Source organism: Hipposideros armiger, unplaced genomic scaffold (assembly GCF_001890085.2).
Source record: "Hipposideros armiger isolate ML-2016 unplaced genomic scaffold, ASM189008v1 scaffold_293, whole genome shotgun sequence".
Lineage (NCBI taxonomy): Eukaryota > Metazoa > Chordata > Mammalia > Chiroptera > Hipposideridae > Hipposideros > Hipposideros armiger.
Genome location: NW_017731643.1, coordinates 599,699 through 612,949, shown reverse-complemented (window position 1 = coordinate 612,949; position 13,251 = coordinate 599,699). Strand labels below are relative to the sequence as shown.

At 39.9% G+C, this 13,251-nt stretch overlaps 1 protein-coding gene across 1 annotated transcript in view; it reads left to right on the top strand.

Annotated features, from left to right (window-relative positions):
* ACBD3 (acyl-CoA binding domain containing 3) overlaps window positions 1-13,251 on the top strand; it is a 30,638-nt gene that overhangs the window by 11,983 nt on the left and 5,404 nt on the right. Inside the window, exons 2-7 of the mRNA XM_019659061.1 lie at window positions 1,745-1,886; window positions 2,518-2,658; window positions 5,062-5,220; window positions 6,818-6,992; window positions 10,699-10,885; window positions 12,737-13,021. Of these exons, the coding sequence (XP_019514606.1) occupies window positions 1,745-1,886; window positions 2,518-2,658; window positions 5,062-5,220; window positions 6,818-6,992; window positions 10,699-10,885; window positions 12,737-13,021 (1,089 nt within the window). The remainder of the gene's footprint in view (window positions 1-1,744; window positions 1,887-2,517; window positions 2,659-5,061; window positions 5,221-6,817; window positions 6,993-10,698; window positions 10,886-12,736; window positions 13,022-13,251) is intronic.

Genomic DNA, 13,251 nt, shown 5'->3' with positions numbered 1-13,251 from the left:
GGCCGTTCACGGCGGCTACGGGCTGCTCATGCTGGCTGCTGGCTACACATGGTAGCCCATGGCAGCCCACTGCAGCAGGGGCTGCAGCCTACACTGGCGGCGACTCATGGCAGCCCAGCTCCAGGTTGAGCTGTTTGTTCAGGATCTTAGCTGTAGAGGGCAGTGTCACTGGCCCTCATATGTGGGATCTGAACCAGGGCCCTCTGGCATGCCAAGCCAGCTCTTAACCATCGTGCCACTCGGCCAGCCCTAGGGAGGATTCTTAAAACTGATAAAGTATATTTTGTGTGCCATGATTCTGTATCATTTTCTGCAGCTTGCTTTTTTCACTTAACAATATTTCATAAACTTTATTTATACCACAGTTTAAATATACCACTTTATTTAGCCACCCCCTTATTGAGGAAGTTTTAAGTTGTTTACAGTAACAAGAAAATGGTGCTACAGTGAATATCCCTGTGTCCGCCTCCTTCTCTGTATTTGGTGTGTTTAGCAAGGGTAGATAATGAGAATTGGAATTTCTGGATCATAGGGCATGCACATTTATAATTTTGAAATATGTTGCCAAATGGCCCTCCGAGATAACTGTAAAGGTTTATACTTTCAACATTAGTATATGAGAGTGGGTGTTTCAGGTAACTCTTAATGTTATCTAACTTTCCTTTGGCCCCTCTGACAGCAGAGGGGGGGTCTTAGTGTCTAATAGTTTCAATTTCCATTTCCTTGACTAGTGAGGTTAAATATCTTGGGATGCTTATTGGCAACTTCGGTGTTTTTTTCCTCCTCTGAGTTTCCTGTGTATAACCTTTAGCCCATATTCTTCAGTTATCAGTGATTTTATTTTGGTGGCCACTATGTGCATGCATTAAATTTGCAGGCAATATATACTACTTGCTACCTCTTTTTTCCCCTGAAATTTGGTAGTCTCGTTATCATTAGAGTCAACTAATAATTCATGCTACCATTTATCAAAGAAGCAGAACTATTCTCAGGATTTTCCATTTTATCAGCACTCAAATTCATACTACATTTGAATGTTGCTGGTAGTTAAGTCTTTACAGGTCGAACAGCTTCGCTTTGAATTGCATTGGAAACGTGCCGGAGCCAACCATAATATCAAGGAAGGAAAAGGATCTAATAGTTATTGTTATTAATAATGTCCTATTATGTCTAAAGTAGCAGTGACTCCTTACTTTATTGATGAACAGCAGAAAGGTTAAATGGCCGTACATCTAGGAAGTGTCTGAGATGAGATTTAAACAGGCCATCTGACTCCAGAGTCCCTTCTGCCACATCACACTACCTCAGTAGGATGGATACATTTTGAATCTAGCCTTTCAAAGAATATGCATGATCATATTAAAAGTGATTGATAGATTATTTTTTAAAAAGTTTTTTAAATAATGATTGAATGTTTTGAATATGCCTAAAAAATATCATTGGTACACTTGTATATGTGTGCCTCACTGTAGCTTGACAGATTGGTTTCTCTGGTAGTTTTAATGTATTGGTATTTAGCTTCATCTAAAAAAAAATTAATTCAGCACAAAGGGTTTCTGTCTTGGCTCTGACTATTAAAAGTTAGTATCCCCCCCCCCCAAAAAAAAAAATTTCACTATAGTAATGTTTGTATCTATCACAGGCAGTTTGTAACATACCTTATAGCAAACATTCGGCATACAGTGCTGAAAATTATGTATTTTGCCAGTGCTAATTGTTTTCTGTGTGTTTCTTTTTCTGATAGAAAAAGATGGCAAAGCGTTTCATCCAACTTATGAAGAAAAACTGAAGCTTGTGGCACTGTATAAGCAGGTTCTTATGGGTCCATATAATCCAGACACTTGTCCTGAGGTTGGATTCTTTGATGTGTTGGGGAATGACAGGAGGTAACAGTGTTTTGTTGTATAATGAATTTAATGAGAATAATGTTGAAAAGGGTAAAGTTAATTGGTTAAGGTGTAAATAGCTGGTTCATTAGCTTAAAGTAAGAACTGAAACAAACATTTTTGCCTGTAGCTTCTGGTGTCTTCAGATGTTTTTCTGTTTTTGGCTTGGCGATGTTTATGGCTAAATATTGTGGGAGAAGCTTACTCATCTGATTATGAACATAAGACAAGTATAGCTTCATTTGATTCTTCCTAATAATATTAAAAGCAGCCATTTAAAATATATAGTAATTGATTCCCTTATTGGAACATATGGAGTTTTGACAGAAAAGAATACATTGAATATTTTATTCAGTTATGCTAAAATATAAGTGAAACAAACTTTGGTACCCTTTTGCTAGTATGGAAATTATTAACAATGCAGTTAAATTGTAGTTTACAAAATAAGTTTGAATTGTACGTGGCACATCTAATTTAGTAAATCAGTACATGCATGTTGAAACTTGAAGTTTGAGCCTTTTTATAGTAGAATCATTCTTCATTGTAGTTATGATTGAGAATTTTTCATATTTGGGTTTAAATTACATTCTCATTAAGAAGAGGAAGTAACTTGTCTTGTTATTCCTTACAGGAGAGAGTGGGCAGCCCTGGGAAGCATGTCTAAAGAGGATGCCATGGTAGAGTTTGTCAAGCTCCTAAATAGGTGTTGCCATCTCTTTTCAACATATGTTACATCCCACAAAATAGAGAAGGAAGAGCAAGAAAAAAAAAGGTGAAGTTTGAGGGCACAGGACACTTTATCCTTGTACAGCCCAATATGCTGATGTTTTCGCTTTATGGAGTGTTCTATGTCAGGTGTCTAACTCCTCTTCGATTTCCACTTCTTATGGCAATTGCTCAGACTTCCTGATGTGAGCAGGTATTTATATTACGAGTCTTGGGGGAGGGGCTTGCTGCTTCCATCTGGCTGCTCTTTAAGAGGAACCACCCATCTATCATGGCAGCATTCCTTTTGTGTTACTACACTGAATTTTTGAGCAAGCACCATAAACTCAACCACTCCCTTCCTCCTTACCCTCTGATCTGGCACACCCTTTGCATCTGTCTCCTTTGAATTTCTAGGCTATTCACATTCCATATCCTGGTTATTGGCTGTGCCACATAGTAGGCCTTTTGTAGACGCTCCATATTGGCTCTGGCTTCCAGATGGCTTATTCATTATTTTCAGGAGCTGGAGGGGGAGTTGCTAAACGTGTTGCTTATATTTATGGGATTCTCTGTCACAATTGTGAACACCACAGAAGTATAGTTAGCACCTTATTTATCTAGAGGTTATATTTTCAATAACTTTGACTATCTAAATTTTCTACATAATGAAAATGATGCTATAAAACCAGTTTTTCCTCAGATTATTTTATTCTTCAGAAACAATTGGTTTTCTGATTTATCGTTTTAACCTGAATTAGAACTAATAGATGAGAAAAGAAAATAGCCTGATACTGAGGGGAAGCCAGAAACCATGAAAAATAGACACAAGAATTACGAAAATATGCTATTCAGGGCCATTTAATATGAAGGTAAACTTCTCCATCACTGTATTTCGACATACAGTTTTTATGTTTGTAGTTATAACTACCAAGTCATCAAAAGACAGAGCACTACATATAATTTATTCCTGTTTAAGAGGAGAGGAGGTAGTTTAATACATTTCTGAAGGCTGTTTTATCCAAAGGAAAAGTTTTGATTCATGTAGAACAGAACGAGGTTTCTTTACTGGAAAATCAATTTATGTGCTACAGTCCGTTGTCCAGTGATGCTGGGTCAATGAGGTGTAGCTCTAACATCTTTGGAATATGTATTTGCTTTTTAAGTTCTTTTTTAACATACTGAATATTTAAGTTACTATTCAACATATACAACTGCTTTTTTCCTTTTAAAAATATACTTCTATCATGAGATGAAGGCCATATAGAATTCTTGTAAAGCATCTTTAGAGGCTAGACTTCCTGTACCCAAAGCTTAATCTCTTGTCTGGCTGTGAAACATCTTGCCCTGTGTACCAGCTGTGACACATTAAAAGTAGGTCATGTTATTACTATGTTTTGAGCCTTGGCCGTGGCTCAGGTGTGTTGTTAATTAACAGGACTTTGGGGATGGGGGAGGAGTGGGGTATCCCAGACAGTTCTCCTAGTAGGACCAAGAAATAGTGTCTGCTCTGAGAATGCTCAGAAATCTTTAGTACTTTCATCCCATCTTCAACCTCCCTGTATTCCACATCACTCGTAGGCCAGTGTGGCATCCATTCCTAGAGCAAGGGTCTGTTTTCCCTCAGGAAAGGGGCTAGGGCCAGGGGAGCAGCTGGGTAAGGACTGCACCTAGATTTCCAACTGTTGTTTGCTTTTTTACTTAAAAACTTTAAAGTTATTTTTAATTTCAGAAATAATACACAAATGTATACAATATAAATGACTTTCATATATGAAGCACAAACTGAAAACCTTCCTTCCCACCTTCCCTTTAATCCCACTCTTCTCTCCGTAGAAAGTTGACACATTGAACGTGTATCTTTCTAGACTTTTTTCTATGTATTTACCGGCTTTTTTATTAAACAAATAATACTAAGTGTCTTTACATAATAGGCTATTAATTCCAGCTTTTCTTATGGCCACCTGGCATTTCAGGGTGACTATTCATTTCTCTGCACGTGTGTTGCGTGCTGTTCTTTCCAGCACTGTGCTAAAACCTGAGGATGTAGTTGTGTGAGATAGGCCGTCGTGCCCTTGTGCAGCATGTATGTACTTCAGTGAGTAAGGCAGCTGCATCGCTGAGTTTATCACACGCATTTAATCGCAGTTACAGCAAGTAGTATGAAGGAAAAGCTTCTGGTGCTGTGAGCATATAGTAGAGGGGCACCTTAGGTATGGGTATAGCATGATGATTTAAGGAGTATCTTACAGATGGACACCTTTATTGCTGTGCAGCAGAATTGAATTAATCTTGCTGTGATCTTGTATATTATAAGTTGACTTCTTGTATATTATAAGTATGCATTTCAAATTTTAGTATCACATTGTTTTCTGAAAAGGTTGTGTCGATTTCATGAAATAAAGTCTTGAGTCCTTTTGAAACAGGATTCTTTGTATAGGGCTCATTCTCTCTGTCCTTGACCTTGTAGGAAGGAGGAGGAGGAGCGAAGGCGGCGTGAAGAGGAAGAAAGAGAACGTCTGCAAAAGGAGGAGGAGAAACTTAGGCGAGAAGAAGAAGAAAGGCTTAGGCGGGAGGAAGAAGAGAGGCGGCGGCTAGAAGAAGAGAGGCTTCGGCTGGAGCAGCAAAAGTAAGCTTGTGCTTATGTTTAAGGATGAGAAGTGAAGGCCGCACTGCTGTGACTTGACATTGTGTGCCTTAGATTCTGTGCGTGGTGTGACTGGGAGCTAGATCATCTCAGGTGTTGCCATTTGGACCAGTGTTGCCAAAGTGGCCTCATCTTCAGCATCATTTGGTTGCAGTAAGAGGAGTGGATGTATTGGAAGGCTTTGGGATTGGCTCCCGGGACCCAGGGACGTGAACAGGAGCTGAGGTTGCTCGCTTGCTCCCTGACTCTGAGTTTGTATGATCTGGTCTTCGCTTCTCTCAGCTTCTGTCTCTGGTTCAGTCTTCCTGTTCTCTGCAAATTGTCGCTTTCTGCTTTGGCATAAGCAAGGCTATCCCAGCCTGGAGTTAGGTGGCTTCTGACAAGAAGACTGACAAGAGACTGGAATCTGAGAGACTCCGTTTCAAATTCCCAGAACAGAGATTCTAGTTGGTCCAGCCTCTGTCAGGTGTCCTCTAGTATAGGACTTGGGAGGAAGCGCTGTGAGAGCAACTGTCCCAGAAGGGACTGGTTCTTGAAGAGGGAGCTGTGGGTACGAGGAGGAAGGGACTGACACCCATAAAACACTGGGGGTGGCATGGCTTAGAGACTGAACCAGAAAACATGAGAGTCCATTGATTGCTCTCCATTATTTCTGAGTCGTTACTCAGAAAAGCTTCATATTGACCCAGGCCTCGTTCTACTTCGGAGAGAGGCTCTTGACAGGAGGGTGGGGGGCGGACCTACTGTCGTGTTCTGTTCAGAGTTTGTCAGACTTTGCTTTGTTATTTATCTATCTATTAATAGATGGCTTTAAAGTCTTTGTTAAGTTGGTCACAAAGCTTGAGAAGCATGTGGTTCCTGTGTGACAAAAAATAAAAGAGAACTGGAATAGTTTACAGAAATGAGTATCTGTAAACCAAGTGTGCCCAGATATTATTTTCAATGTTCCTCTTTAAGGCAGGCTTTAGATTAAATGCTTAGGACCCTTGAATTTTCACTGCCTTTCTTTATACTTACCAGGGCCACCCACACCATCTTTCTGCTATTTTTCTGTCTCTTACTGCTTTTCATGTATTTAGGTAGAGAAGTCATGGCCAGCAGTTAAATATCTCATCCCTGCCCTAGATGACAGTCCATCCTCTTATAGCATCATGGTTAAGAGTATAGGCTGAAGCCCTGGCTCTGGCAGCTATTAGCAATGTAATTTCACCTTTTTCTCCATTGTGAAATTGTACCTCTGAGGATGGTTGTGAGAACGCAGTGGGTTAGTACGTGGCAGTGCCTTGAACACTGCCTGGCACATAGTAAGGGCACAATAAATGGTAGCAAATATGATGGTGATGATGATACTGATGACGATACGTTTTTTATTTTCTCTCTCCATCCCAAATTTTCCTTGAAAACTCTTAAGTAAAAAATTAGAGTCCAAATCTTTCTTCTGGGCCTGGGACACATGCCCATTACTTAGCTTAGTCATTTTTAAGAGTTATAATTTATAAAAGTAAATAACAAGGGCATTTTATTTTGTCATGAACAGTCTCCAGTAGCCAGACGAGTACATATTTTTTAATGTTTTTAGGCAGCAGATCATGGCAGCTTTAAACTCCCAGACTGCCGTGCAGTTCCAGCAGTATGCAGCCCAACAGTATCCAGGGAACTACGAACAGCAGCAGATTCTCATCCGCCAGTTGCAGGAGCAACACTATCAGCAGTATATGCAGCAGTTGTACCAAGTCCAGCTTGCACAGCAACAGGTATGACAGACGACCCCAGCACTCAGCCTCAGGGAGGGTTTTAGTTTCATTGGAACCCAAGTTCTTTTTTATCAGTTGCTAATGAATTTTGCATTAGTCAGCCTCAGGTATAAAGTAACTTATAGGTAACCTTTATTAAGGGAGACTTTAGTGTTGCACTGGCAATTATGAAAGGAAATCTATGATACTGAAGCAACAAATGATGTGGACGCTATTACACTGTCCCAGGGGTATTTGGGGATTGTGTGGACCGATTGTCATTCCAGTGAGTCTGAAGTAGATTCTATTAGTGGTCCTGGAACCATGAGGACCTGGGTGGCTAGCATCACTTTCAGGATGTCCCTCAGGCAGTGCACTGTCATAGGCAGATTCCAGTGGGAGAACTCCATCCCTTAAGGCTGTCGGATGGTTCTGCAGAGCTGGGTGGGTCCATTGTGACTTCCATGTGAAGCACAGTAGCTAGACAGTGCTCACCTGCAATACATTGGTGGTGGTCCTCCAACACCCTACCTGCAAATAGTTTGCTTCCATGTAAGGAGGTGGTTTAGGGGGAAAACATGGGACTGGGGGTCAGGTGACAGCTGGATTCTGCCCTGCCTGTGCTGTTACCTGGTTTGATCTCAGACAAGTTAGCTAGTGCTCTGATTTATCTGCCTTTTCTCCCAATCAGTAAGAATGGGATAGGAAATCCTGGTACCTGTCCTGTTAAACTCACAGAACTATCAGGAATAAAGTGAGAAAATAGTTACTCTGTGAAATTATTTTATACATATGGAAGGGAACTGATTTTACATTCATTTTTTACATCTTGCAGAGGCATAAAATGCCCCTTTAAACTTAATCTAGCTAAGTTTTACTTAATTAAGTTTCACTTATGAAGCAGTTACCACCTGTCAAAAAATCTGAGTGAAGGAAAGTGTTACCTTGTAGTTGCTTAACATTTCTTGGTTAGATAAAGTAATCTTTGTTGTGTTGCCAAGCTCTTTAATTTCCTTGAAAATTAATATTCTTACCTAAACTACCTTCTCCCCTGAGTCTTTAGCATTGTGAGCAGTACTGCAGGGTTTGTGTAATCCATGAGAAGAGGAACAGGATGTCAGACCAGTTCACTCAGGGTAATAAGCGGGATTTTTGAGGGATTTCTTTTCTGTCCTCTAAAGCCTGTTTCTATATTAGCATATCATTCCCCCTTTGCTGCTTTGGTGGGTACTGAAATAATTTTTTAATCTAGCTCCCACACAATGTCCTGTTTATAGGTTGCTGTCACTTAAATGAGTATAAAGTTGGTCAAATAGGGCAAAACCAAGACTCTTTGAAACAACTAGAAAGCCATAATTTATATTATAATGCTCAAACTCGCTTTATCAAATGGATTGGTTGTCTCTGGGAAGAGAGACGGAAAGGGACTGGGGAACAAAGGGAACATCAGCCCATGAGGTATTAATTTTTATATAAATACTGGGCAAAATGACAAAATGCAAACATCTTGTTAATTTGGAGGTGTAGTTACATAGGTGTTTGTTACATTGTTCCTGTACCTTTCTGTGCTTTTAAAAGCTTCTCAAAGTACAGAAGAGAGATTATGTGTGTAAGTAGTTATAATTCATTACATTTAATCGATGTCTATTCATGGGCAGTGGGACCCTGGGGAAAGGAGTTTCTGCTGGAGAGTTTCAAGAATTCTTACTGGACAGGAACTGTTTGAGAGGGCCCAATTCGTCATCAACAGAATCTGGTTTTGCTTTCCTGTCATGCAGTGAATGTTCTGAGTGTGCTGACTTGTTTGGGTCAGATGCACTTTTTCTGGAAGCTGGTACTCTTTCTAGAAAACTAATATGGAAATTACTGAAATGCTAGGTCTTGGAATGAGGTATTTTAAAATCTTAAGTGTGTTACTAGCCTGTGCCAGCAGCAGAGAGGGGTGTTGCTGTTTGAAGTAATTGGTTTGTAAATGATAAGTGAAATATGTATACAGATATGCCAAAATATGTCATTATCCCTAAACCATGAGATTATAAGGGCTTTTTTCCCTATATTTTCTTTTTAAAAAGATACTTAAATGCCCGCTCAGCAGTAAAATGGATAAATAAATTTTGTATTTTCATAGTGAAATATCTTATAACAATGAAACAAAGTGTAATTGCTTGTAGCTTTATGGATGAACCTCACAAAAATAATATTGTATGAAAAAATAGCATATATTATACAGTTCCACTTATATGATGTTCAAAAACAGCAAAGATATCTATAGAGTTGTAAGTCAGAATGGTTGTTACCATTTGTGGGGGCGTCTGGCAAGAGGCACCAGGGACAGTTCTGGGAGGCAGATAATGTCTTGATCCGGGTGTTTTTACGTGGGTATGTTTGTTTGATTTATGAAAAATTATGAAGCTGTACAATTATGATTTGTATACTTTTCTATATGTATGTCATATTCAATTTAAAGTTTCCCCAGGGCCGGCCGAGTGGCTCAGTTGGTTAAGAGCTCACTCAAGTGTGCGAGCTCTGAGCAACAGCGGTTCCATGCCTGGCCTGAGCTGAGCTGCCAACAGGTGGCAGGATGGCTCAGCTAAAAAAATAAAATAAAATAATAATAATAATAATAATAATAATAATAATAATAAATAAAATAAAATGGTTAAGGTGGTAAATTATTTTAAAAAATAAAAATAAAGTTATCCCAAAAGTTACTGAGGATCAAGGTTACTTAGGTATTTCTAGTAGTATTCATATCTGTCCATCTTGATATAAGAGAGCAATGTCCCAAAATAATTGCCCTTTGGGTTTAAGATGTTTTTACTCCCATTTCAGCTCAGCACTTTTTGATGTCCTGTTTATGAATATACATATTTTAATCATAATTCTGTAAACAGTGACAAATTTTCATTGAGAAAGCATTTTGACCTTAAGCCAATTTAATTCTTAAGTTAATATTTTCTACAACATGATTAACAGTGTTCAATTAATTGTGATAAGAATTTTTCTGTATTTAGTTTACAGGGAAAATTTATTATTTTTGTCCATATTAGAATAATTGTCTGTATTTGATTTGCTGGTTACTTTGGGGGCCAGTATCTGATTTTACCAATTACACCTCTTGCCTTTGTGAAATTTTCTTATGTGACCATTTATTTCTATTCATTTTCCTGATTCAGATTTTATGTATCTGAATTTTAGCAAAATTTTCTTCTATCAATTTTTTTTTTTTAAGCTGAGCCATCCTGCCACCTGTTGGCAGCTCAGTGGCTGCTCAGCTCGGGCCAGGAATCAAACCGCTGTTGCTCAGAACTCAAACTCTTGAGCGAGCTCTTAACCAACTGAGCCACTCAGCCGGCCCTCTTCTATCAATTTTAAGAACAAATGTTACTATGTTTAATTTTTTCCCTTAGTAACTTTATTTTGCGTTGATTGTTTCTACCTACTTTAACTTTTCCTGGTTAGTTTTTCTAGTGATCCTCAGGTAACAAAAATGTGATCCTCAGTTACAGTTTTTTATTCATGTGGATTTTTTATCACTTTAGCTGTTGGTTTCATATTTTGCTGTTAATATTGTAGATAGGACAAAAACGGTTAAAATGTATTAGTAATTTCTTCAAGCAGAGTGCTTTAGCAGGGCAAGAACATGGGGTCAGACTGCATTCCAGGGCAAATGTCTCATTTGTTAGTCTCCCTGGTCAGTGTATCTTCACTTTTTCTCGACTTGTAGGCAGCATTACAGAAACAACAGGAAGTAGCAGTAGCTGGGGCTTCTCTGCCTACATCATCAAAAGTTAATGCAGCTGTACCAAATGATATGATGTCAGTTAATGGACAGGCCAAAACCCACACTGACAACTCTGAAAAAGAAATTGAACCAGAAGCTGCAGAAGAAGCCCTAGAGAATGGACCAAAAGGTATGGTTTGCCATATGTGTTCATCCATCCAGATGTTGTAATTCAGGAAGTCAGGTTACCTAGGTTTTGAGAGCAGTGACATACTGTGAGAGTTGAATGTGTTTTCAAACCTTTTCAGTCTGAAACTGATGCTTCTGGTGACCCTTAGAATAGTGTAGGAGCGCAAATCAGATGTCTTTTGGATACTCTGGGCTGTCTTATTGTATATATTGGTTATTTATTACTATGTGACAAATTGCACCCAAATTTAAAATAATAATAAACATGTATTATCTCACACAGTCTCTGTGGGTCAGGAATTCAGAACAGCTAAGCTGAGTAGTGGTGGTCCTGGTGTCTCATGAGGTTGCTGCTGAGATGTCGGCCAGGACTATAATCATGTGAAGGCTTGACTGGGACTAGAGGCTGTTTCCAAAAGCGTTCCCTCACGTGGCTGGCAAGCTGGGGCTGGCTGTTGGCAGGAGGCTGCGGTTCCTTGCCCAGTGAAGCCTCTCCATAGAGCTGCTTGAGTGTCCTCAACACAGCTGGCTGGCTTCCCTCAGAGCACATTATCTAACTGAACAGAGCAGAGTGGCAGTGTCTTTTACACCCTAACTTTGGAAGTAATACATCAGCACTTTTGGCGCATTCTGTTGGTCTCTCATACCAACCCTGATACATTTTGGGTGGTAACCTCAGAAATGCATGGATACCTGGAAGTGAGGATCAGTGGGGGCCATCTTGAAGGCTGGCTACCATATAGTATAGTATATTTTTTGAGACTAAAGTACCATGTTACCCAGAAAATAACTTAGGATTTTCAAAGGTCTACTAGTTTTTCATGGGCAACTGATTTCGTTCATTCAGCAATTAGTTGAAGATTTTCTGAGTGCTAGGAGTACAGTGGTGAGGCAGAGTAACACACGATAATGTAAGTTGTGGCTGTGGATGGAGAGAGAGGTACATTATAGAGAGCATGGAATATGGAGGATACGACCTAAACAGAGAGGTCACCAGCAGTTATCCCAGGGAAGGGACAATTGAGCTGAGAGATCTGAAGCAAGAGTCAACTCATTTAAGGGAATAGAGGAGCATTTCAGTGACAGTGATCTAGGACTGTGGTGTGGTTCATAAGAAAGTTGGTTTCAGAGATCTTCCTTGTTTTTTTAGAACAAGTAACAGATAGCTTCAGAAAAGACCTTGAAATCCCTTGGTTTACACCCACCTCTATTAACAGTTTACCAATATTTTCAAATGAATCTTTGTTAAAGGCTCTGTGACTAACTCTGGAAAACCCATTGAGTAGTCCAGTGCATGTGGTTACTGCTCAGTAACAAGATTTTATCCCTTTTTACTCAGTCCCTAACAGTTTCAATCCTGTCCGAGTTTTTCTGTTTCTTTGAGCTCCTTTAGAATATCCTCTAGAACTTTGGGATACTCAGGCAAGACTTTTTTCCAACAGAGAGACTGAAGTCAAAGCCCAGCTTTCTTTGTCCACATCCAAAAGTGAATTCATTTCTAAGTCCAGATTTCTCTTCTTTGTCAGAATGTTTCCTTAGCTCCAGCTAGGAAGTTCCCAAGGGCATTCTTAAATCCCCATACATAATTAGCGTTGAAAAGAATCACTTCTAAGATTATGGATTGCCTGTGTTACTTGTGATGACCTCCTTATACCCGTGACTTTGTTCAGTTTAATAATTTTGGGGGAGACGTCCATGGGTGGGGTTTTATATTGCTGTGAGTCCTTGATCGAGGATAGACCGTATTGCACTTGGTGCCTGAGTGTGGCTGGACAGGTGGTCCCATACAAGTGTTGCTGCCTGCAGGTGAAGGCTCATCCTCTTTAGCTTTTGTAATTCCTGTTGCCTTTAGAATCTCTTCCAGTAATAGCAGCTCCATCTATGTGGACACGACCCCAGATCAGAGACTTTAAAGAGAAGATTCGGCAGGATGCGGATTCCGTAATTACAGTGGGCCGAGGAGAAGTGGTCACTGTTCGAGTACCCACCCATGAAGAAGGATCATATCTCTTTTGGGAGTTTGCTACAGACAATTATGACATTGGGTTTGGGGTATATTTTGAATGGACAGATTCTCCGAACACTGCTGTCAGCGTGCATGTCAGTGAGTCCAGCGATGACGAGGAGGAGGAGGAAGGTAGGTGGAAACATCGGTCCATCGTCAGTGCTGCTGGGTTATGGTTGGGGAAAATGGTGGCGGTTCAGATACCAGCCAGCCTTGTGCTTCCTCATGAACACTTCATGGCCAGAGATCACTTTCTTCACCAGTGAGACCTTGAGCTGAGAAGGTGGTGAGAGAGGCCAGCCTCCTGTAGAGGACTGGTGTCTGAACATGAATTATTTTTGAATGCCAAGATGGTCTGTTTG